The 25,444-nt window shown below is 41.7% G+C and overlaps 1 protein-coding gene across 3 annotated transcripts in view; it reads right to left on the bottom strand.

The window, feature by feature from the left end:
* ATP10A (ATPase phospholipid transporting 10A (putative)) overlaps window positions 1-13,925 on the bottom strand; it is a 116,435-nt gene extending 102,510 nt beyond the window's left edge. For all 3 annotated transcript variants that reach the window (XM_062601566.1, XM_062601567.1, XM_062601568.1), the window contains exon 1: window positions 13,421-13,925. In XM_062601566.1, coding sequence (XP_062457550.1) covers window positions 13,421-13,860 — 440 coding nt within the window. In that variant the 5' untranslated portion in view covers window positions 13,861-13,925. The remainder of the gene's footprint in view (window positions 1-13,420) is intronic.
* Window positions 13,926-25,444: the final 11,519 nt, after the last annotated feature.

The following is a 25,444-nucleotide window of genomic DNA, read 5'->3' as shown; positions in this document are numbered from 1 at the left end:
AAGTTTAAGGCCACTGGAGGTGACCTAGTACATCATGTTCTGAATGTCAGACTGAATAAAGCTAGGTCTCAAACTGTCTTCAGTTTCTGAAGCCCAAAGTGTCTTCTTTTAGGGAAGTGGGTATGTCTCTTTATTGAGGGGAGACGTGCTGTGTTAGACAGTGGAGCTATTTAGAGGTATTATAATATTCACCTTTCAGTCTTTTATGGTAATTGTACTGTCTGCCTTTTTGCTATTTATGCTTACTGGAAGTATTCTGTTCTTCTAGAAGATTGCCCTCTCCCAATGTTATTGATACATAATTATAGCACAACTGAAATTATTAATTTTTTTTTAAACTTACTTTTTATTACTATTTAGCATTTTTAGTAAAATTTGATTCAGTCATTATTGGGAAAATCAGATGCTGCTATATCTGACTAGCAGAAAGGTTATTACTTAAAAAGCCGGAGAAAACTCATAGCTCAAAGAGAGTTGTCCTGTTGACTTTAAGCATGATAAACATCGCCCTGGAATATGAATTTCCTAAGCTGCTGTGACACCACTGGGTTACCTTTTGGAAGCCTCAGAAAACTGTTAAGAATGTCTTGCTCTCTTCCTAAGAATTCCAAAGAAACTTTTTCAGTCCATTTAAGTTCTTGGTAAAAATGAACTTGGATCGCAGAAATAAGGCAGAAAGAGAGCGACACGTAGCTGCACTTCTTTAAATCTGCCTCATCTGAATCTCTTAAACTTAAGTTCAGTCTGTTTAATTTGCTTTTCAATCCTGCATCATGAATCTTCCAGTAAGTTGATCTGTGCTGATGTGCTAAATCACACCTATACTGTAAATGCTTCTCAAAAAGCAACAAAAAAGTGCTTTCACTAGGGCTCTACTTATTCCAAATTATTTCCTCATCAAAAATTACTCAGGAAACACTGCTGCATTAGCTGCCAGTAATAAAAATCACCATTTACCATTCATTTGATTACAGTCAAACAGAAATAACCCCCTGAAGAACAAGTGTAGTCAAGCAATTTCCATTGGCGTGTACCGAAAATTTTCACTGGCTTTTTTTCAGTCCAAGGGCACCGTTGCACTGCATAAAATAGCGTAGGGTGCAGGGTCCCAAACTCCCACCAGCTATGCCCCTCCACAAACAGAAAGTTATTACTCATGTGAACTTGGCTATGTTTTGAGCTGATGAGCCCTCCTAAGAGACAGCACAGCAGTAATGCTCCATACTGCTTGCATAGAAGGCAGCTCCTCTGCACGGTGCTCTGGAGGCATTCGGCTATAGCAGTTGGGATAGTATTTCTTGCTAAATGTGTGCAAACATGCCTTTTGCAAGGTTTTAAGCACTGGCACTCATGGAAGCAACTGAGTGGGAAATCACCATTTAAGAAAAATCTATTTGTCTGACCTTTGCCTTTCATTTGACTTATACTGGAGCAAAAAGACGAACAGACTAAGCTTTCTAAATACATGGTTTATGTTTTCCCAGTGTGTACTGCATACCTTAGCATTCCCACAAATATGTACAAATATGTGGCACAGTCGTAAGATTTACAGGGTACACTGACTGGGCACTCTTCCTGTGCAGATGATGTTTTCATATTGTGCATGTCCTCCATGGAACCAATTGCTGTGAAATCTAATTAGAAATAATTAGTTACTAAAGCAGATCAGAAAAAAAATTAGACATCTATGAAGAGACATCTCACTGAAGTGCAGGGCATCTAGATGAATATTCAGTAACTGGAAAAAAAAGAATACTGCCCTCAGAAGAACAGCAACAGGGTCTGCAAATGGTTTCAATACTGCTCAACTAGCTGGAACAATGAACCATTGGCCTTAATCACTTCTGTAGATGTGGTTATGTTCCTAAACTTCCCTCCATTGGTAAAGAGGGAAGAACATTGATCATGTTTTTCTTACTTTTTTGGGAGGATGCAGCACCATCAGCTAAGGCACATTTTCTGTAAATGTGGATAGTTGTTTTAAAAAAAAAATTCTTTCCAGAAGTTGTCAGATAGGACAGCTCAAGGGAATGTTATTATGACTAAAAGGCTGGACTCACTTATACAAAACAGTTACTGCCAGTGATAAAGCACAAAGGTTAAAAACTGGGGACAAGATGCCAGATGTAGAATGGAAAGTTTCCAGTTTAGGAGCAGCAGCAGAGGGACATAAATAATTTTAGGACCAAATAATCATTATAAAAATTCTCAAAGCCAAAATAAATGCCATTGAAAATAAATTCAGGAACCCTTCTCCTTCTCTCCTGCTCATTGTGCTCCAAGGAGGATTGAATTCAGAATAACCCTTCAGGATTTTAGAGAAATCTTACATTAAAATACTGGATACAGGCTTTAAAAGGTAAAGATACTATATGCACTTGATACTGCCCGTGCTTAAAAGACACTACTGTTGTCCTTATCATGCTAGATCCTTCCTCAGTACTTCTGTCTAAAAAAGGGTCAAATGTTTTTGATTAAAGTGTTCTTATGAGTAATATCTTTAGCGAGAATGGTAATGATCAGACTGATTATTAACTAGTTTTGAAATTGGAGTAACAACTGATAATTTCTGCCTGGCATATTAACTGGATAAAAAGCCCCAAATTAAAAACAAATAAACAACTGACCACAGGACAAATATGCAAAATTTTTTAGACTTTCTCCCTTAGATTCCCCTACATTTCAGTGCTAGCTTTGTTTGCACTACATATAGCGATGCCCTGTCAGGCTGGGGATCCTGTGCTGCAATATTCTTTGGCAGACTATAGATAGGGTCTTATGGGTACATGTACATTTTTCCAGCATGAGCTGACAGATGTCCCACTCCAAAAAGGCAAGCTATTTCACTGATAATATGTCAATAGGTTTATTATATAATGTCGGTAGGACTTCAAATATGGAGTCTAGTGTGATTCCTGGAATTCAGACAGTATCATGGATTGATGATAGAGGCTGTTATGGACCTTACATTGGACTTTTGAAAAATGGGGAGGGAGATTAAACATCAGTCCACTAGACCGACAATTGGTTCAGCCCTGGCATAGTTTTTCTGTTTAACTTTTATTTTGTAAAGTTCCCACAGGATCTGACAGAAATAGGAGCTCCCACACACAACCATGATCCTATCACAGAGGCAAGACAGACAGATAGAACAGCACTAAAAATAAAGGAGAGACATATGTAAGAATGAAGTCCACAGGACAGAGTACATACATGCTTGAATCAGGAAGAGCACAGTGTCAGTACTACAGTCAAGCAAACAGAACTTAGAACTTTTAACACAGCAAACATCGGCATGACTGGACATCTTATGCTGCTGCACCTCTCATGGCTTTATGACGCACACACCTATGCTCACATATGGGCAAGAACTGAAATTCCAACATAGTAAGATGGTGATCAAGGGTGAAACGATGACATTCAAAGTGACCTGAATAATTTCACCATTGACCCACCTGATTCAATACCTATTTACCTACCCAGCATTATCCCTTACTGGTTTTAACATCTGATCCTACAAGACATAAAAATAAGTCCAATAACCATACTTGATATTTGTGAGATACCTGCCACCAAAGCCTCACTTTCACCCTTGCAACAGGCATGCCTGCACTGACCTTTTGCATCGAGGTTCCACAGCCCTTTTAGTTGACCCAGCTGGCACATCTAGATAAATGGAAGTCAGCAGAACTAAGCACCTTCTACCTTATGTTTCAACATCCATCCCCAGAAGTTGAAAAGGTTGAAAAGCAATTAACATCCCAAAATATCAAGATCCATCTAGGCAGCCTGAAAAACTTCACAGAAATGTAAATATCATCAGTTATTCAAGGGGGGAAATTATTTATTGATAGCAGCCAATCTTTTACATTGTTTTCCAGCTTTGAGATAAATTGAGGTAAATGTAATTCACAAGTATGAAAAATATGTTAATGGCTAAAGCTGAAGGCAGAGTAGGGCAGCAGATGAAATAGTGCAGAGTGGGTTAACTCCTTCACCTGACAGGAGAATATACTTGCAGCCATGATTTACAAAGTGTAACTCTTAAATAAATCATTAAAAACATTTGGCAGGACAGGTCATTCCTCTACAGTCCGAAAATCATATGGAACATGGATAGGAATTAAAATTTAGCCCTTCTGACTTTACAGGTGGGATTCATCTTACTCAAATTTAGCTGAGTAAGCCTTCTAGTCAGGTTTCTGCTGTATCGCCACTGAAGAGGGGTAAGTAAGGACCTCCTCCTCTCCTAACCTCTCCTAAGGTAACTGTCTCAGATAAACAGGAAAGATTCTTCCGTCTTTCCCCACACTCCAAGGTGCCTAATACTCTCCAATGTCTGTGGCAGAAGTTTAGATGACTTTGTCCGACTGGATGCAAAACTTTCAGCTGAAAGTGGCATGCTCTAAATCTCACCTCTTGTGTCCCAGAAAGAACCTGACAAATTGCTCAGGAAATACTCTTGTCAGGTCAGAGAGCGCCTAATTAGCACTCGAGCGGCTTTCCTGCCAGCCAGCCACAGGTAACTGGTTCACTATTGTTTATGGGGAAGACAGCTAATTATATATGCAGAAGAGGTAAGACACGAAACAACCTGTCTGTCAGGAGAATGAGAATTCCAAGTACTGCTGATAAAATATGAACATATGATAGTGAAAGAAGGAAGATCAAAGTGCTTTCAAGTGTGCAGATAAAAATAAAATGTATATTTATTCTGGTAAACTGTGTATGAAATGTGTGTTTACTCTGGTAAACTGTATGATCAAGCTTTTGTTTCCTGCTTTGCAGGTGTATAGAAAGAAGGAATTACATCAAGGAGAAGCTGAGAGTGAGAACATGGAAATTCCAGAAAGGGAGAAAAAATATGGAAATCATCTGAATCTCAAAATGTAAGTGTGGATTCACACAAAAGTAATGCACTACAACTGCAATATCAGACTTAGGTGGGTTATATTAAATTTCTTACAATTTACTTTTTCTCAGAATGGATTTTTTTTCTTCAGTGCTTATTGAACTTCCTAGATTTTGAAGAGGTTGGCTGCTAAATCTTCATGCTAAGATCTGTCCACTGGCATCTCTCCTGAGGCACCATACTCAGTGTCTGGATTTTGACAGATCATGAACATCCTCGCTGTGGTATTTAGAAGACTAACATTCAGGACTTCTTGTGTTGCCCTCAGTATTTTGGGAGACTTCAAAACAAACTGTCCCAAGGACTGGTGAACAAACCACCTAACAGAGCCAAAACAGGCACACTGTGGTTTTTACTCAAGGGAACAGGCCAAGGGGAGGCAGGAAGGGGAAGCATATAGGTATATGGCTATACAGCACAGGAGAAGTCTGGTAAGCATCAGATAACAAAGGGAAAGGACTAAGGTTACAAATACTGTCACTTCGTAATTGACTTTCTCTTTCCCTCCAAAAGGACAAAACTAAAATCTCCCTCAAAAATACAGAAGAACTAAATATTCTGTAATTGTGTTCACAGGCTCAGTGTTAAAATAATAGCAGCACGGACGTATCGGAACTGGAGTGCAGCTGTCAGTCAAGTACTTAAACTCTTCCTTGAAGTAGGTCAGTATTTCCAGGCAACCAGAACATAAAAACAAAACAAGTGACCTCCATGCCTATTATAACAAATCTCCAGCAGAGTCTGGGTTTATGAAATGACTGGGCATGATGCAAACATTGGCTGCTGCACTGGAGAGGCTGGCCTACTTGTCACACCACTCTGGAGAAATTGTAATCAGACATGAATAAAACTATAATAAAATAGCAGAGGAGATGGCAGATGCTTCTTGCCTCTAAAATGTGTGCCTTCACAGTGCAAGACTGTCCTCTGACAAAACAGCATGGCCTTAAGGATGTAGGATGACCATGCTGGAGGTCTTAACCTGCAATACGCTACACTGAATAAAACATTGCCCTCTTGGAGCAAAGAACTAGATGGCAGTTTGCCAGCTCATAAGGATTAGATAACCTCAACACTCCACAGGAGAGAACATACTATTTGTTGGGCAATTAGCAGTTTTCCATGTGCAGACTTTGTATTGATATCCCAGAGATAGTAAAAAAAGACGGAGTTCTGCTTATGAACTTAGATATTTCATCCACTGAGAACTCTTAGTTTGAAAACCTCTCATTCCCACCTCCTGGACATGCAAGAAAGACTAAACCAACTCATTTAGGACTGTGTGAGCCATCTTCCTCAAATTAAATCTTTTTTGACCATTATCAAATCTTTCATTTTCAAAGATGCATTTTGTTTGTGCACATTTCCTCAGCTGATCTCAGCAGCAGGGCCACTCAAGCTCCTGGCACAGGATGTCAGTGTCATACTCTTTCCCCTCCACCCCCACCCCCCCATGACACCACAAACACCCATATCAAGAAAAGCTGCAAACTAGTGCCTTTTGCATATTTGTATTTTGGGTGCCTTTTGGCTATGGGTCAACTCTTGTGGTTGTCATGAATCAGAGAAAGCTACTGCCTGTGTCTGCACACAGCATCTGTAAGGGGTCAGTATCCTGCCTCTTAGCATTGTGTCTGCTCTGCACTCTTAAATTACGCCATTCACTAAAACACGCTCTCCCTGGCCCAGTGTGTGGAGACTCCCACTGTCTTGGTTCTACTTCCTAGTGGGATAAGGTCAGGCAGAGTGTATTACTGCAGCCTTAACAGAAGTGTCCAGATCTTGTTTCTGCTGTGGATCTCTTCTGGATACAACTATGTTATGGTCACTCGTATTTGTATCAGTGCAAACACCCAAATAAAAATCCCAAGGTGGAAGGTAAGCTGACAAAACTGGTTCTCCTCTGCAGCTATATGAAGAGAAACAGTCTTCTGTTTCTCATATACTTAATTGTTCTCAATATATGTGGTTGCTAAAACCAAACCTGCACAGTATAAATCCTGAAAATTATGCACAACCCTGGAGCCATCTGTTTGCAATGCACAGCTGCATTGCACACATTGTGTATACACAAAAGAGCTGCATGTACCCAAAAGGCCTGGTGTTGTGGGGTGAGGGATGGGTACTCTCAGCCTGCTCCTGGGCAGAGCAACTACACTGCAAATGGGCAGCAGGCTGGATTACCTAGCCAGGGAGATCTGGCACTAAGACTGCTGCTGCTGTTGTGGCAGAGTAAGCAACCTGTTCCTCCATTAAGGGTTGTGCGGGCTGAGACAAGACATTTGAATATGCACTGTCCAGCAGCAAGGAACCTCTTCCTTTCTCTGTCTTTACCTTATCAGTCAACATTAGTCGGAAGGACAGGAAGCCACAAATAGCCTTTTAATCCTTCCTCTAAAGCCTCCCAAGCAGTGCTTGAGAGTGCCACTCTAAAAAGTACTTCTGTAGGCCCAGCCTGCTATGTCCTGGCCATGTTATACCACGCTGGCTAACGAGCAGTTCCATAAAATACTGTTCTGTAATGTGCCAGGATGCCAATATATACATTTTCAATTTTGCTAATTGGACCTGGAAAAAGTGGAATCAAGAACCAAATATCAGGCAGAGTTGAACCTTAAATGCAATTGTTTTATCTTCTATAGTTTTCTTTGGAAATGTACTTTGAAAGACTCAGGTTGATTCTTTCAACTACCTCTAGCAATAAGCACGATTTCAAGATAATACTGACACAAAAGAACAACTGGATCAGAGCACAAAGTGGCCAGCTATACCTGTTGGGTGTCTTCTTCCTAACGCAAGCTGCAAGATCCCTTCAGAATGCAGTCTATATCTTCAAAAGTTAACAGGGACATTGCTAGCTCTTTCAGTGGAGATTAGCAGGACTGTCTTTGGCAGTTAGCCAGAAGTGTGTGAAACAGCCCACAGCCATTCTCATGACATCTATCCTATACAAACTAAGCAACTCAGTAATGAGAAGTGAGTATTTTTCTTTTCAAGTAGTGAAACTTATGCACTTAGAAAATTCGTCTGACATTGAATAGCAAATATATTGCATGCATGAACTTGCAAGGATGGATGGTTTCTCCCATGTATTACAGCTGCCTACATCTTATAGAAGACCAGCACTGATCTCCTCTGCTACTAGAACATCCTTTTCTGCAGAATGAATTTGCACCTCCTTAGTCTAATGTAAGAGCCTCTGCTACACCTCTCAGTTAGTTTATTCATTGCCAGAGTGGCCCAAACTGAAGCACAAAGATACTATAACATGAAGAGAACAGCACCTCTGTGAAACTGAAGGAGGGAACATTTGACTTCACTGACACAGATCCAGACTACTGTTTTTTGCTGTCAGCTCTTTTGTGCACCAAGCTCACTCACAGAGGAAACTGAGTAATCCCAGGTAGTTTCCTTCTGAATCACATCTAGTGACATTTGCTTTATGGAAGGCATGAGACAAGTTTATTTCTTATGGTGAGAAATGTCTTGCCCTGTCTGCAGTTCTTGGGACCAGAAGCTACTCTGGTCCATTTGGGTAGAGTGAGGAGATAATCACTACCCAAATCCTCAGAGAGTGGTGTTGCCAGAAAAGCAGGGAGATTAGAAGTGGGGTGGTTATGGGACAAGTCATCATGTAGCTCTTTTAGAACTCATGGGAGGAATATGCTTTGGTATTGGGAGAAGTTGGTAGCACTGCTGTATCTTCTTCTCTGAGGCTGGAAGTGCCTCACTGCAGGGGTTGAAAGAGAAGAAGAAGAGGGTGTATTTTGGCAATTGCATGAAGCAACTTGCCTACATCAAATTCTTCTCTCCTCCTGAGTTTTGCAAGAAGAAATTAGTATTTAGCATAAAACAGCCTGCTTTCATAGATGCCGGAGTGCCCCATTAAACATCTTCCACACCTAAGAGGAGAAAAATATCAAGTCATAAATTCCAGATTGTCATGAATTTTCTAAGTCACGGCTTGACAGAAGAGACAGTTACCACTCCCTGATCAGTATGCAGAGACCATCACATTCTTTAGCAATACTCTTCAATGGACATAGCAAGAATAAGAGAGTAGATTGAACAAGCAAAACCCCTATATTTAGAATATAAGGCTCCTAGAAAAATGTTAGCTGAGATTATTTCACCAAAACAGCACTGAGTATTCCCTGCTGGAGGACTGCCACTATTTGTTGTGATTGTAGTTACCACTATTTGTCTTCTATTTACATACCATGTAAATGTATACTGTACTTTCTAACAGCAGCAAAGTCCCTGCTCCTAAGAGTTTTAACACTTCCACTCCTAGGAGAAATGAAGTTCCATCATATATTAGCACAAGCAGCAATGTGTAGATCTTAGAATTATTTGGAGAAAACATTCACATGTGTGATCCGTATCTGTAGCCAAAGGTGGTAAAGACTGGAGGTCAACAACCACAAACAGAAAGTCACCCTCCTAACTCTCTGATTCAAAAAGAACAATCCAGAAAAGCAACTAACCTAATGAGATTTCACCATGAGACTGTGAATTTGTGATCTCCACTCATCTCCACTTCCTCCAACCCTGAGTGGTGGAAATGAGGAAGAAGGATGGAGAGAGGAGACCAAGAAAGATGATAACAAAACCGCAAAGGTTACACACACAGAATTTTCTGTAGACTGGGTTCTAATGCAGGACTTTAAACCTGCCTTTAAACTGACTAAGCAAGAGCTTTGGCTGTGATCCAGCTGTCTAACTTAAGCACCTGAATTGAATTTTTAGGTGAAGTTTTAGATGAAGCTGCCTCCTAAGGTAAGTGCCTAAATTCCTCTATAAAGTTAAACAAGAAAGGTGCCTTTAAAGACCTCCAGAGACAGGCCCCATTAACTTCTCTTAGCTAAAAAACTCCATTCTTTGTCTATGGATGCTCTCAGAAGCAGACCTGCAAACTCCATTACATGGCAACAGAAGTGTGCATTCTTGAGCATGCTTCACTCCTTGACACAGGCTGCCAGTTCAAACAGCTTTTTTCAATTATTTCAAAGAATCAGGTCTTTTCCCTTTATACCAACCAACTCTAGAAAGCAATAGCTTTTGAGGGACTCTTCAAAACATTCAGAGTTTCTAAACAAAAGTGTTCTTCTCCTTCTTTGAAAAAAAGCTCCATCTCTCTCTAGCTTTTACTTCAGGTTGCATCATCTTTTGCTGTGTTTGTCTGATAAGTTTGCCAACTACGAGCCACTGAGTCATTGATTCAGCAGTGGTTTTATGAGGAAGGGTCATCTGAGTCCACACCACTGGGAAGGCAGGAGGAACGAGGCCCAGCCTACACAACAGTTTGTTAGCAGTCTGCAGAGCAGGAGAACAGTATTTCCCCCTTCACGTTCAGATTCCTGATGGGGTCTATTTGTTTATGTTATTGCAGAGAATCTCACAGGAGACATTGCTCTCATGCTGTTGGAGCCTCTTTTTGATGAGTTGGCACGAACATAGACATAGGCCCTGCCTCTGCCTAATTTCTCTCCATCATGTAGATCTCGCATAATTAATTGCCAATTGTGTATAACTGGGAACTGGTACTTCAGCAGCCAGGAAAGCAACACATGCAGGATATATGACAGAAAACACATGATCTGACTTGAATCTTTATGTGGTCATGAAAGAGCCAAGAGTATACAACACAAGATAGTGGGATTTACAGCATAGCAAAGGACCCTGTTGCAGGCTGCTCACTGTTATAATTAGCTGCCGTTTGCTATACTCCGTGTTTGAAGTGGTTCTCTTTCAGCTGTGTGGGAGGGTGGCAGGAAAAGGAGCCCGTCACACCACAGAGGACCTCCTTGGGACTCAGACACATCCCATCTCTCAGGAGGCCTCTTTTAAATCTGTGAAGAATCTGCAAGAGAAGAGAGAGCAAATCCAGCAATCCTAGGGGAGTACATGACTGTAGTTCATTAACCTGCCCTACCTCTACAGAAGCATCTGTATTGAGGACAGTATTGCATCAAAGTCTGCCTGTATGACACCACAAGGAAGTGACAGAAAAAAAAAAGGGAGGGGGAGACGGAGAGGGAGAGCGAAGAGAGCCACTTGGACAAAAGGTAGTAGAACCAATAAAGTGATCAGCATAAGTGGAGAGAAAAGCTGTCATTTATTGCTTTCTTATGTGATATCTATCCTTCAACATTTTTTCCAGAAGCAAAAGGTATAAGGAAACAAATTAAAATCACAGGCTTGTGCTTCTGGCATTACACCTTTCTGAGAAAACAGCTTTTCTGGACTCATTCCCAGTGACCTTCATGAGCTTGACACGTATCTCAGTCTTGGTTCTCTTCTTTCAAGACTCAGCTACTGAAGCCATGCAAGTTACTGAGAATCTTAGCTTGCACTAGGGCTGGAGGATGTTCAAAAAGGTTATAAAGCTTTAAAAAGACTAAAGAAAGACTAAAACTGAAAAAGAGGAAAGATTAAAAACATAAAACCAAATTATTTTACCTAATTTTTTTTAACTGGGGCTAGGAGGACTGATTTCTAATTACTGCTTAAAGGTGAAAATAGGTGAGCTGCTACCCTGCTTCTGCAGGCTGCTTTACCCTTTGCTCCTACTGTATTTGAATAGGTGGCTGAGAGCTCCTGAGCTTTCACATTCATTGTCCCACAGAGATTAAGCTGACATGCGCCATCCATGCAAATGCAGAGGCTATCCAAACTACTCCCAAATTAATCCAATGTAAATGTCACTCAAAAGTAATCTAAATTCTGCAGTCTAAGGAACAGTTCTGATTTTAGTCTGGCACAGCATAAGCACTATTGTGTGCTTAGGTGGGACTCCCAAAACAGCCTAAGTGACTTCAGCACTGAAGGTACATCTTTTCTCAGTCATTTCTCTCTTTTTTGGCTGCAGACAAGGGCATGGAAAGTTGCAGGAGGAAGAAACATTCCAGACTTAATATTCTGGTACTAGGATTCATTAATACTTTGAACAGTTTTTGCAACAGGTACTTTTTTTCTTTTCAACCCTGGACACAGGATAACCCATTTCTAAACTGCTTTTTATCTGATGGGAACTAGATTTTATCATTCTCATTAGCACTATTTTACTTTACTTCAAGAATGATCCCTTATCAGCCAGCCTGCCACACATGCACCCCCAATCACAGAACTATTCACAGAGTTAAAGATGGCTATAGGTGAGCAAGCACTAGGCATGGCATTTTGTTAGTGTTGTCTACATGTGTGATTTGGCTGGGTTAGTTACTTTAGTTTTAATTTAGGTAAATAACGGCACTTTACTTGTATTCCCACACATGTGCAACTACAGGAAGAGGTATATCCCAGGCTGAGATTTCTTGTGCAATATGAGTCTGTGAAATAACAAACTTAGTCTACTGAATGTTGAAAATGAGACTTTTTAGGGGTTTTCCTTTTTTTTCACACGATTTCCCCACAACGGGCCAATTACTCTCTGTCTTCATGCTTATGTCAGCCAGAGGACTCCTCCCAGACAGCTTGGGGAATCAGTGTAAGCTTCTTGGCACGTGTTTCTTTTCTGTTTTAGATCTACAAGCATGAGACAGAACTAAAACTTGCTCTTGTGGAAGCTATGCTCAATTCCCAGAAAAATCTCAGCTTTAGCTACTATGGAGATGACTATCTAGCAAAGAAGCAAAACAAAGGTTCTGTGAAGCTGGATTCTGAGCACACAGAAACATTAATACAAAGGTCATTTCAGTCTGATTTACAGGTATCAAGGATGTGATCTAAAACTACAGCCCAGATCATTAAAAATAAGAAAAAAAAATAAAAGCTTTCTGTCTGGAGGAGATGAATGACCTAACACTGCGGGAGGTAGGAAAGTCACAGGAAATTATGACAGTTGAGACAATAAATTTAAAAGTATTCACTTTCAGAGTAAATGTTTAATGAAAGGACTGTCTTACATGCCTTAGAAAAGCAAACACAGCTCAGGCTTACTAATTTGCATGTCACAAAACCTCGCGCTGCAACTCAAACGCAGAAGCCTTTGGCCTCTATCTTTTGCTCAGCAAAGAAAACTTGAGTAAGATCTCCTATTACTAAAGGCAAATTAATGCCTAAAACTACACCCCAGTAGAATCGACCACTCACACTGTGAAGTACTCCCATAAAGGCTTGCAAATCAAACAGCGGTTGTGATACTTATGTTCATTTTGTGATGCACCGTCCTCCCTTTAAAACATAAAACACTATGAAGACCGGAGCATATACATATACAAGAATGCTGCTTACTCATAATTCAGTAATTTATTGTGGCATTCCTACTGGTCAGAGCGAACTAACTTTCATCTGATGCCACAGAACTTTAGGAACACCCGCAATTTTGGATAAAGAGATGGGAGACGCCCATCCCAGAGATAACCGAGTGTTTCTTCGCACTTGGGGGATGAATCAAAACCCTTCGGAGCAGAGCTGCCCACTGCTGTGTTCACACATGCACTTGCACAAGTCCTGTGGGGTGCTGCCAGCGCTCCCCGTCCCAGCGCCCGGCCCAAGCCACCTCACCTGCTGTACACCAGGCACTCCATGTGGTTGATCTCCTTGTCAGAGCGGTAGCGACTGTAATCCTCCCACAGGTCCTTGATGGCAGTGACTGCCAGGATGAACAGCACGGGGGCTAATGCCAGCTCTGGCTGGAAGGCGTTGACCGCTGGCACGAAGTTGAGCAGGGCGATGAAGACGAAGTAGACATTGGCCAGGCGGTGGAACTGCTCGAAGAGGTTCTTGGGCAGGAAGGACAGCGCCGTGTACTTGGTGGTCTTGAGGCGGTTGCTGGCCAGGATGGTCCTCTTGGACTTCTCTGCCTCGGGCTCGGGTAACAGCAAGTTGGAGCGCACAAGCCGCGTCTTACTCTCCTTCTTCCTCCGCCTCCTCTTCCTCTGCCTCTCCTTCCCCTCCGGCTGCACCTGGGGCGCACCCTCTGCCCCAGCTGTACCCTGCGACATCTCTGCCGCCCTCAGAGCCGCTCTGGCCCGGCACTGGCAGAGAAACCCCTCTGGAAGCGCGGGCGCCCCTCCGCGCCCGCCGGCAGCCCCGCGGCGCGGCACGGCGCGGCACGGCCGCCCGCCCTTCTGCCCTCCCGCCTAAGTTATCATCCTCCTCCGCCACTCACGGCGGTTCTCGCTTTCCTCTTCCCCGGCGGGGCGGGGGTTGGGGGGGGGGGGGGAGGAGGGCGCTTTCAAACCTTCTCTTAACTGTTGTGCTTGGCCCTCGCTCGCTTTCTCCTCCCCGGCCGGGGAGGGGACGTGGGCCGGCGGCGAGCCGAGACCTCCTCCCCGCGGCCTCGCCCCGGCCCGCTGGCGGGCCCGGCCTGCGCGCCGGCCCGGGTGGCGGCGGCGGCGGCGAGGGCGGGGGGGGGGGGGGAGGCAGTGGCGGCGGCACGCGCTTCCGTTGGGCCGTTAGCGAGCAACGGGCGCGGCGCGAGGGGGGGGGGGGGGGGGGCGCGCCGGTCCCGCGGGGCGGGAAACTTGTGAAGCGCGCGGCGGGCTGTTGGGCGCCGCCGCCGCCCTCGTTGGGCCGTTACGGCAGTGTCTTCGCTTAGGCGGCTCGGCTGCCGGGGAAGCCGCGGGTCTCTGTCGCCGGGCCCCGGGCCTGAACCGGCCCGTGACATTTTTGTTCGCTGCTTCGGACTTTCCATTACATGTGAGGAGGTGGAGGAGGAGGTTTGGGCTTAGTGGAAAAAAGAAGAAATCTACTTTAAAATATTTCTGTGCCGTTTTTTATCCCAGGTCCGAAAGCACCGGACAAATGGGACTTTTTTTGGCTGACTCATTTCAGAGTATTCCGACAGAAATTGTGTGCCCTAGTTATTCTGATCTGTTTGTTTAACATGGGCAAAATAACATGGTGTCTCCCAGATTCTCGTTCGTTTCTGGCGCACCACGTAAGCACGGTGGACGCGATGCTTGGAAAATGCCAGCCACAGAGGTTGCAACCAAAACCAAGTCTTCTAATGGAAAGTGTTACGCACTTTCGGTTGTACACACACCTAGCAGTGTGCTGTAATGTGTAGTTGATTTTTATATGGATTTTTCTATTCCCCAGTGGTGGGTTTTTCCAGTGAGGAAAAGAAAACATGAACAACACACCATAAGGTCTGTACACCACATTTTTTAGAGAGAGGTAATTGCAGGAAAAGACAAAAACATGATAGACGAGCTTAAAATACAGAAGATACAGTAATTCAGGTTGAAGGACTTAGTGTAAAGTCATGAGCAAATAACAGAATAATGAATTGAAAAGCCAGCATGAATACACAGGAAAAAGAGGCATAAAAGTCTACCACAGATCACTTCAGGTTGTGTCTAAACTGTAGGACAGATGTATTTTGTAGTGCTACCATCTGTCCTGATTCTCTGATATCCCAAGCTGGAGAGATACTGAGTTCAATAGCAAGCACCTAGTGCTTGTCTCCAGGTTTCTTGTTATGGAAATAGAGGGGATAAAGCATATATCCCTAGTCGTCCTACGAGGTCAGGAAGTGACTGGGGAATCTTCTGGGAATAAAGAATATGTGGGTCCCACCGTTCAGATGGTGCCATCACAAAACCCCAGAAAACCCTCGACTTCTGAATCTCATAGCCCACAGTCATAATGTACTGCTGTATTTTCATCCCTCCCTCCCCATCTTTGCAATATGCTCATGGCAGTTTCAGTGTATTTTAGATGAACTCCTTTGAAGCCCTGAAGCATTAGGTGCTGCTTAAGTACCTGGCCTGATACTGGTATGATGTGAATCCACAAATCCTGTGCTAGAATAGAGTACTTTACCACCTTAGCTGTCAGTTCTTATGGTGCCAGTGCAAGTATTTCCTAGGCTTCCCAACTCCTCGAATACACTAAGGTTTTGATTTGTACAAGGGGAGAAGGGAGAATTGGTCTGAGTTTCTTAAGTCTGCTCCTTTGTTGATAAAAAAAGAAGTAGAAAGGAACAAAAATAAAACATAGGAAAAAAATAAAACATCCCAATTTAAATGTTTATGTCAGTTTTTACCTTTTCTAATCAGCTTCCAGTTTTCTTTACACTTCAGGTTAACTTCACTGAAAGCTGGAATGAACAAAAATCCTATTACTGTGCTACAGTACTACTCCACGGAGTACCCAGAAACCAAGCCTCATCCGCCTGAGACACTGAAGGTGGGCTGTTTGTAATAAGCTGTGCAGGTATTTCCCCAGAAGTGTTGTTGGGCCTTTCAGGCGCTGGACTCTCTACCTATGAGTTGGGGGGCTCTGGAATCTCAGTCATCTAACCCTCCCCAGGAAACACCACCCAGCCTTCACCCATCCTGGGATGTCCCTCATCTATGTAACATTCAGGGGTTAGACGAGAAGTGACAGTAATCTTTGCTCATTTCTGATGCCTGTCACCTCTCAAAGCAAACTCTGCAGATCTTTATGATAAGACTACTTCCTCTTGTCTTATGTGCTGATTACTAGAGAAATAATTAAATTGTACTGACATGTAAACCATTAAAATAAGACAGCTAAGGCAAGCTGTGCTTTCACGGAAGCTCGAGCCAACTTAAGTCACGTAACTTAACACTCATATGTGCCTGTTCTTTGCCTTCACAGTTGCAAAGCCGATCTGACTCTGTGCTGAACCTGCCCAGCCCACTGTGCTGGTTGAAATCAAGCAGCACAGGGCCTAGTAAACCTAAGAGCATGGAGCCTGTGGACAGCGGTGGGACTACAGCCACCAATTAACATGGGTGCAGCCCCCCTTGAGGAAAATGGCAAAGTCCACACCTCATAGTTTCATACCTTTTCTGGAGAGCCACATGGCTCATGAGCCACTCACATATGCCATGTCTGAGCAGAAAGACTGCAAGACTGCTGGATGACATGAATCCTTGCTGGGAGGGGGGGGCCTAGCCAGTGGCTAGGCTGGCCTTGCTGGACTGACCTTGGATCCAGCTGCATTCCTGGCCTTGCTCACTCCTGAGACACTGCTCCCCACTCTCAGAGTGGAGGGCATCTCTCTACTCTGACACAGGAGGTCAGTGCTTTGTCTTGAGACACGTGGGGTCTGGAAGGCAGGATGCCTGCAAAACCCGTGTCCTGTAGGCTCTGCTGTTTGTATCATGTTCACCCTTAAGTCTCGGGTAGTTGCATATTTTTCTGAAAGGGCTCAGCATGTTGGACGTCTTTAGGAATTTTAATTTTAATGGAGAAGAAAAACCTAGAAATGAATTCCTAACTCCATCAATTTGGAAAATGGTTGGATTATCTCCCTGGGATTCAGTTAAGGTTCTGCATGCAAGTTGGATCCTTCAAAAAGTCTGGCTCTGCATGTGGTTGCTGAGCAGTTGAAAATTCAGCATATAGCTCTCATTAAAGTGTGGTCCAAACTCTTTTTATTATTTTATAAGTGCTAGCAGAGATGATACAACACAGAGACATTTCAAAAATGTAAAAGTACCATCTTGTTGAGCTGAGCCACTGAGAAACAGGTTGGTCCACACTCTGTTGCTTTATTAAAAATGGTGTATAGACAAGGTTTTCTGTTGCATGTCCAGCAAACAGTAACCAAAAGTGATTTAAGGATTGGATATGTAATAACATTAAACTTTCAATCACAGACATGAACTCAAGGTAAGAAAAGACAAATAGTCATATATCCCTTAAGTTATTAATTTAGGGAAAATGCCTGTGTGATGGCAAGTTTTGAGAGCCTAGCCAGGGATGAATTGTGCTTAGACTCAATGATACTGACTGGACCTTCAAGTATTCTAAAATTGACAATTACAGCCTCACAACTGAGAGAATTACTTTAAAAGTCATTGGACTGTATTTTAAAACCTGTTTTATTTGCATTCTATTTTTGAGAACTCCAGGTTCACATTAACATGCTTTTTTCCACAAAGGAGGAACAGGAGAGAAATTCAGTTTAACAAAATTAAACTGAAGCTGAACTTCTTATGTAATCCCCAGCTCACATAACTGAGTTTTACAAATAGATACAGCAGCGAAATGATAACAAACAGTTGTGTGGGAGATTCTAAAGACTTCTGTATTTGTTTGCTAAAACTTTATTTTTTAAACAGTTTAAAGACTGTATCAGACCACACCAAACTCAAGGGTCACTCTTGAAAAGCCATAAAAAAAGAGTAGAGAGTATGCAACACCCCACTGGTCCAGTACAGACAAAACTCTTGTTCTGGTACCACTGACCTGCCCTCTCTCTTTTCTTTTTCTTTTTCTTTTTTCTTTTTTCTTTTTTCTTTTCTTTCTTTTTTTTTTTTTTTTGCTACTAAACTGCTTTTTTATTAATATTGGCAAGTCAGAATATCACTAGGCAGTGAACATTTTTACATTTACTATAACAGTCTCTCAATTGCATGAGAGATCCAAAGTCTTGGATATTTATTTTTAAACCTAAGGACATGTGATCCTTGATTAATAAAAACAAGAGTTTGGCTTATTATAAATGCCTATAAAAACCTGCGCTTGCAAGGTTTTGCTACTCCAAGACTTTGGCAATGTAGGCATTCCTTAGAGTTCAGTCTCTCCTGTCTCTTTCTAAGTATGGCTATGGACATGAGGTTTGAGAAAGCATAAATGTTTGTATTTGAGCACTTATCTAAGCTCTCCCTGCCCACACCGTCCAAGTATATGAGGTTGTAAATGTGAGGCAGACTGCAGATTCAACCCTCAACATGTATAAAATCCACATGCACACGTCTAGCTCTCGCTTTTGGGTTGCAGAATGACAAGTATGATTTGTTGTCCGTGTTAATTAGTATACACCAGAGTCTCCTTTTTTATGGAGTCTTCTGGAGGAAAGAGGTGGAAGGAGGTTGGCTTTAGATTAGTCCAGATGCACGGTCCTTGCAAGGCATCACTCTTTGGAAACATAGTCTATCTGGAGAAGGCTCAGTCATTGCCAAAGACTAGATTTACTGCATAACCTGAACTAAAACACAGGCCCTTCACCATTTTGTTGGGTCACTGGAGCAAAACACTAAACGTGGAGAATGTCTGGGGATTACTCGGAGCACAAATTTAGTTGTCCCTGCCACCCACAAATGTCTCCATCTTTGGCACAGCTCTTCCTTCACTGACTCATGGCTGCTTCTCACTGTCCTTCATCTCACTACCCAGACCTCTCTGCATTTCTCTGAGTACCTGCTTCCCAATTTCTCTTGACAGTAAGCAGATTCCAATCTCCAGCGCCCAACATCTCTGAATGTCAAGCTTTTCCCAGACCCTCTGCCACTGCCTGACTGTCTTCAACTGTGCAGAGCCCTATATAGCTCCTGTGTGTGGAGGAATAAGATTGTTTTTTTTGGAATCAAGGACTAATGTTGAAAAAGAGAGGTTATAAGCATAAATTAAGATTATAATATGCATAGTGCTCATCTTTGATTGCCTAAACCATTAGGAATTCAGTCTTAAGATATGACACTGCATCTAAGGTTTGAAGGAACTGCAGGATTGTCTAGCCCAAAATCAAATTAACTTGACCTTTTAGGCACCACATGCCCTTCAGCTTTAAAACATAATCCAGTTCTTGTTCTGTGAACAGGCTGGTTGCTTAGAGCTGGGAGATGAAAATTTTTCATCTTCTCAGAGTCATCAACTCTGATTGTATTTGAAATATTTTCTATAGTTCTAGCTCATATCCCAACATGAGCAGGGTTCCATGTGTGAAAGAAAAAGAGAGGTTCAATGTTGTAGCCTCGGACAACAGATCATGTGCAGAGCCTGAACAGTCCTACTAAGAACTAGAACTCTCCAGTGTAACGGTAAGACATTATTGAGGAGCAATTTCTACCTTTCAGAAGTGACAGCAATGTTATCTAGACCCAGCAGGTCTCTCACATCCTGCATGAGTTTTGCTTGAATGTTTTTCCCATCTGCTGCTCCCTGAGGGCACCTGCATTTCGCATCCTGCCAGCTGCATGTTGCAGAATCTCTTCTGCTCCATGACTCCATAAGCAGCTGTTCAGCCTGATCTGAAATTCACAATCTAGCTGTATCTAGCACATGGGTGCTAGAGTGGGAAGGAGGCTGCAACACTGTACCGTGTGTACCTTTTATTGGTGTTTTGTGTGGAAAGAAGTGTATCGGGAAAACAGATGGGTGCCATGGACTTTACCACCTGAACTGCCACATCTGTTTTATGACCCTATCTGCAAGCACATCCCTGTCAAATGAGCTGGTTAGCCCCTGTGGTGCCACATGGACTGGTGACAAAGAATTTAAAGATTTATACTACTGTATAATAAACTAGGTAAGAAACTAGTTAAAGTATTGCAGTGACTGGAAAGTAAAGAAATAAAGCATTCAAGTAGACATAGTTAGGCATAAGGCCTAAGATGTGTGGAAAATACCACTGTGCAAATACTTAATGATCAATAATATTTTAATTGTAAGGGCTAACCACACAGAGCTATTGATCAACATTTAGAACGATAAAATCTGGCACTTTAAAATAATGACCTCCAGTGACTCTGAAAAAGTGCCAGTTCTGTTCTAGCTAGAACAGTAACAGGTGGTTTTCATCTGACAAAGTACAAGCACCCAAGCTCAGTTCTCACCACAGTTTGTGGAGAGAGGTTGGCACTTCTAGAGCACTTCTAAAGCCTCCTAAAACAGGTCAGTAGGTAAATAGGTTAGATAAAGTCATGCTTGAAAATGTTTATTACCTTCCACTGATAAAGGAAGTCTTAAATGACTAGCTCAGAGGAACATGTCTTCCTGGTAGCTATTCAAAGTGGGGTGAAGTGAATTGCATCCTTGATGCTTTGCCCAAACAAGACCACTAGTTGTGGACTACACAGAATGACCATCTCTCCACTGCAAAAAAATCAGGTTAAACCAGATGGGGCACACACAATGGGATAAGTGAAGCAGCAACTGCAGTCATATCATGTGAGAGTGCCTTACTTCCCTCCTGTTTTCCACACACAGGTGATAATGAGGCCACTCAGCTATGCCAGGCACGCCTACCAGAAAAATATAAAACAGTGGTGCTGTACAGAGAATATGACTTGTACATGCTGCAGTGGGAATACAGAGACAGCTCCTCACCCCCTTAACCTCCTCATTAAGTCTGTACTTGCAGAAATAAGATTTTTTTTTTTAGAACAAATTTTATGTCTGAGATGTTTACTGTAGAACAACCATATCCAATCCATCAACTACAATACTAGTTCACCGAGACACTGCAGTAAAGGAAATGTAGGAAAACCTATGTAATTAACTGCAGAAGGAGTAAGAACAGGCAGATGCTATTTATAGAATCTGCAGTTTGAGAGGACACAAAAGTTAATATCCTTACTGCAGCACTGCCAACTCTTCCTATTTTATGGTGAGTCTCACAATATTTGCTGCTGTTCTTAAAAGTGCATATCCTCATATAATGGGATCTTATAAGAATCTTAGCTCACTAAGGCAAGAAATCTTCATGGCTGGAAAAAACTTGAATCTGTAACTCTAAAAGCAGAAAATAAATAGGATAATGTAAAAATAAATACATTCAAGGTATGTTTGTTAAAGCACTGTAATTTTTAAAGCAGTTCTGAGTTTTTAAGTCTCGGTATTTTTTAACAGCAATGGCTTGGTAATGATTCTACACATATAGAAGCTGCCATAAGATTTCCTGTATACATGGAGGCAAAACCACAGTTCTATGTCTCTTTGAAAAGAAAATACCATTGCAGGATATTGTTCCTGAATACCAAACTGGGTAGCAGTGTTTCAAATTAAGAGACCATAATGACCCATCACAATTACATCTTCCTATATCTAGGTTTCTTGAAAATTTTCCCCCAAAGGCCCAAAATTGAATGAATTTTTGCAAGCAGTTTGTTTGAGAGGGGTTGGACTAGATGATCTCCAGAAGTCCCTTCCAACCTCAACCATTCTGTGATTCTTTCGTTCTGTGAAAGCTATGCTTTGCTTGAGATTTAACAAAAGAAAGCTGGGGACTCCTCTGCTGTTTGTTAATTATTCAGCATCGCTTGAAGAGAAAGTTGTGCAAACCAATATTACCACATGGTTTGCTTGCTGACTGGTCACTATAGGTCAGGTTCCTTGTTGGACTGTGTGACCAGACAGATTAAAAATAAAAAAAGAAAGAAAAGACTTCAGTTCAGATGCTGGGTACACAGATAAAAGAAATGTTTACAGGTTCTTTTCCGTCCTGGGAAAACTAAGGAAGTCTTAAGTCTGCCACAGGTCTAAGCTAGCACTGATTTATTGTCTCCTGCCCTAGCATTGACTCAGAATGGTCAGACTTAGTACTAAATGGTGTAAATGGACTGTAAAAAAAGATTTGAAAAGAAAGGGAAGAAAAAATCCAACAACAAAAGAGTCAAAGGGTGACTTTCCTGTCTTTGGGGAACTCACCTGTCAGTAGAACTGATCAGAAAAAAAGTCTGATTTCATAGAGTCAAACACCTTTGGCTGAAACTTAATGATTTTGAAGAATTTTCACTGAATTTAAGACAGCATTTTCTGGGGTATCTGTTGAGTTTGTCCTGAGACTTGTGATACTGCTTATGGAGAGGTTTGACCCTTGAGTAGTCTGCTCTTCCACTTGCTCTGGAGGCAACGGTGCTATACTTGCTGGGATCCCTAACTCAGCAGCACCCATACCTGGCAGCTGGGGCCCATGTAGCTGCTCAGTCAGGTTGACAAGGTCCTTAAGTTGCTTGCTTATATTTGCAGAGAAACCATCAAGTTCAAGAACTTGCTCTTTGTAAAATATTTAAAGAAAAAAAAGGATTTGGGACTAATACATATTGCTTACAAATTCAAAAAATCAGGAATTCCTTATGATACAGAAACCCCATCTCCTGACAAGTACTACTTTTAACACTAGTGCCCAAATTCAGTGCTGAATGCTAAAATCCAACCAAATAGTTGTTTGCTAATTGCTTAAAACTTCTAAGCATTGATTTGTAAAAGACTGCATACATTAAAAACACTGTTGATATATGTCAGCGTTATTGTCTGTGTTTGTATTACGCACAACCGATTGCACGTAGTAAGTCATACTTCTGGCCCACTAAAGCTATGGACTTCAGTGGGGTCCTGCGTTTAATAAGAGTACCTAACCAAGTGTTTCTGCAGTGCTAAATAAATGTGGTCTAGCTTCTACTGAAGTCACTTAAGAAGATCTCATAAAATGAATTTAAAAACTGATAAAGACTCAGAGGCGCTGACTTTGGTGTAATAGTGAAATGGCTTCATCTTACTCTGCTGTAGGCCTCTCTACTGTGTAGCAAGCAATAGCTTGTCAAAGGTGCGTGCAAATGGGGTATATGCAAGTATTAGGTACAGCTAGGTACAAGTGAGAAATGTGTATCACAGCTTCACAGAAACAGCTGCAAGTCCTGTAAGATGACTTCTAATTCAGCATTCCCTAACACAATAGGTGGAAGCTTGTACATCAAAGACTGTGAATTAAAAATGGGAGGGGAAGTTCTTAAAACTGACTAGCTTTTCCCAGGTTTGAAAAATCAGAAAATCAGTGCTGCCATTTTTCTGATCTGGAAGTAACTCTCACTAGTGAAAAAAAATGTGTGGTTTGTTTTCCTCTGTCACCCAGAGGATGGGAGACATACAGACTGGCTCCTCACAAAGAGTACTTCTGTGGTCCTGTGCTGGCTTTCTGGCTTTGGAAATTGCTACTTTTGCTTTATCAGCAGTGTCACTGATCTAGGTATCTTTGTATCTTTCCTTACTCCAATCTTCCCTCATTGCATGCCCTGCTGGCCTGATTTAAACAGATTTATACTATCTGTGGTTTTGCATTATTAGGTAATTCTAATGCTCCTTGGATGACTGAGAGTGACCATATATACATTATACATACCATACAATACCTGTCATACATACACTATATGAACACACACCTATACATGCATATGCACACACGCACACATGCACACACACACTGTATCGATCATATTTAGTATATAGACATATAGTATTGCATATAGTAATATTGAATCTGAGAGAATTCAGTTGAGCATCGGTAGGCTCTATTAATCACTTTCGTTAATCCACAGCAATAATTTCAGGAATAATATCCCATACTGGAACTTAAGCTCCAATATTCCTTGCAGGAAAAGCACTGGACTTGAGATAACTAATGTTTTAAATAAATTATGTGTGGGAAACCAAAAGGATGTGAGTGAAAGTGTGGTGTTTCAACAGTAGTTAGAAGAAATCTGAAGAGTAGCCAACATAATAAATTTAAAGGGTGGAGGAGAATTCCAATGGCAACATAATGTTTTGATGAAAATAAAGTACTTTTCACATGTAATGAAACACCAGCCTATGAATTTTTAAGACTCATGTATTCAACAAGAACAGGATACCTTTCAATTTTACAGGCTAATGCATCTTCATATTAAGAAAGGATGTATCTTATAATTCTCTTTCAATGAAATACCATCAGGCAGAAAAAACAGCCAGGTAACAAAGCAAGGAAAAGCAGAAATTCTTTTTTAAACCAAAAAAACCCCAAGTTTATATGGTTGATTTAAAAATCCAGCCAGTAAGCAGTGGCAAGTATTGTTTGTTTTAATATTTGATTTTCTTTCCCCTATTACTCATACTTCGCCTAGTTACAATATGAAAATCTTACCACTGTTCTGCTTGCTGACCTTCCTTGCCTGTTCCTGTTACTCTCTCTCTCCTGGCTCAGACCTTGGCCAGATCTACATGACAAACCGTTGCAAGGTATGAACATCAATCAGGAGAGTGATGAAGTGTAAAAGCTGTGACCAGCATAGCTGTGCCAGCACAAACCCCTAGTGTAGATTAAGACATCAGCAAAAGTGTTGTTTTACCAGGATAATTTTTTCTTTCTTTTCTTTTTTCTCTTCTTTTCTTTTTTCTTTTTTCTTTTTTCTTTCTTTCTTTTCTTTTTTCTTTCTTTCTTTCTTTCTTTTCTTTTCTTTTTTCTTTTTTTTTCTTTTTTTCTTTTTTTTTTTTTTTCTGCAGCAAGCTGTATCAGCAGAATTGGAGCTTTACCAGTACAACCCATAACCAGAGTATGGACGCATTGCCAGCAAATAGCCTATCCGTACAAAGTTACCTCATGCAACACCCCTAGCATAAATCTGGCTGTCTCTTCACTGCAGAGTTCAATGCAAATAAGAGTATCTCACAAACCCATGCCATGGCCTTCTCTCTCTTTCCACCCACTTCCCTCTTGTTCTCCTGCTGTGCCTTGTATCATTCTTCTCAAACATGCCCAAGAGCATATATTTTACCCCATCACCATTAAGCTGGGATAGTCTGATCTGAGTTTACTGTCATATTGTCCACATGTTTCTACTACCTCATGCCTGCCCTCAAAAGATTATCCTTCCTATTACCTAGGTATGAACATTTTTGGTATCAGACTGCTAATGCAAGGCATATAAAAATAATGAATCTTTTTGTTCCCTAAGCCCTTGTAATATGCAGAAGAAAAATAGTACAACTGGGTCTTTTTTATTTGCCATCTGGCATTTGAAGTGTTGGGACTTACATTTTCAGGCAATCGGGACTAAATTCCTAACTTTGTTT

This window comes from Rhea pennata, chromosome 1, assembly GCF_028389875.1.
Source record: "Rhea pennata isolate bPtePen1 chromosome 1, bPtePen1.pri, whole genome shotgun sequence".
NCBI lineage: Eukaryota > Metazoa > Chordata > Aves > Rheiformes > Rheidae > Rhea > Rhea pennata.
This window is presented reverse-complemented; position numbering and strand designations above follow the sequence as displayed.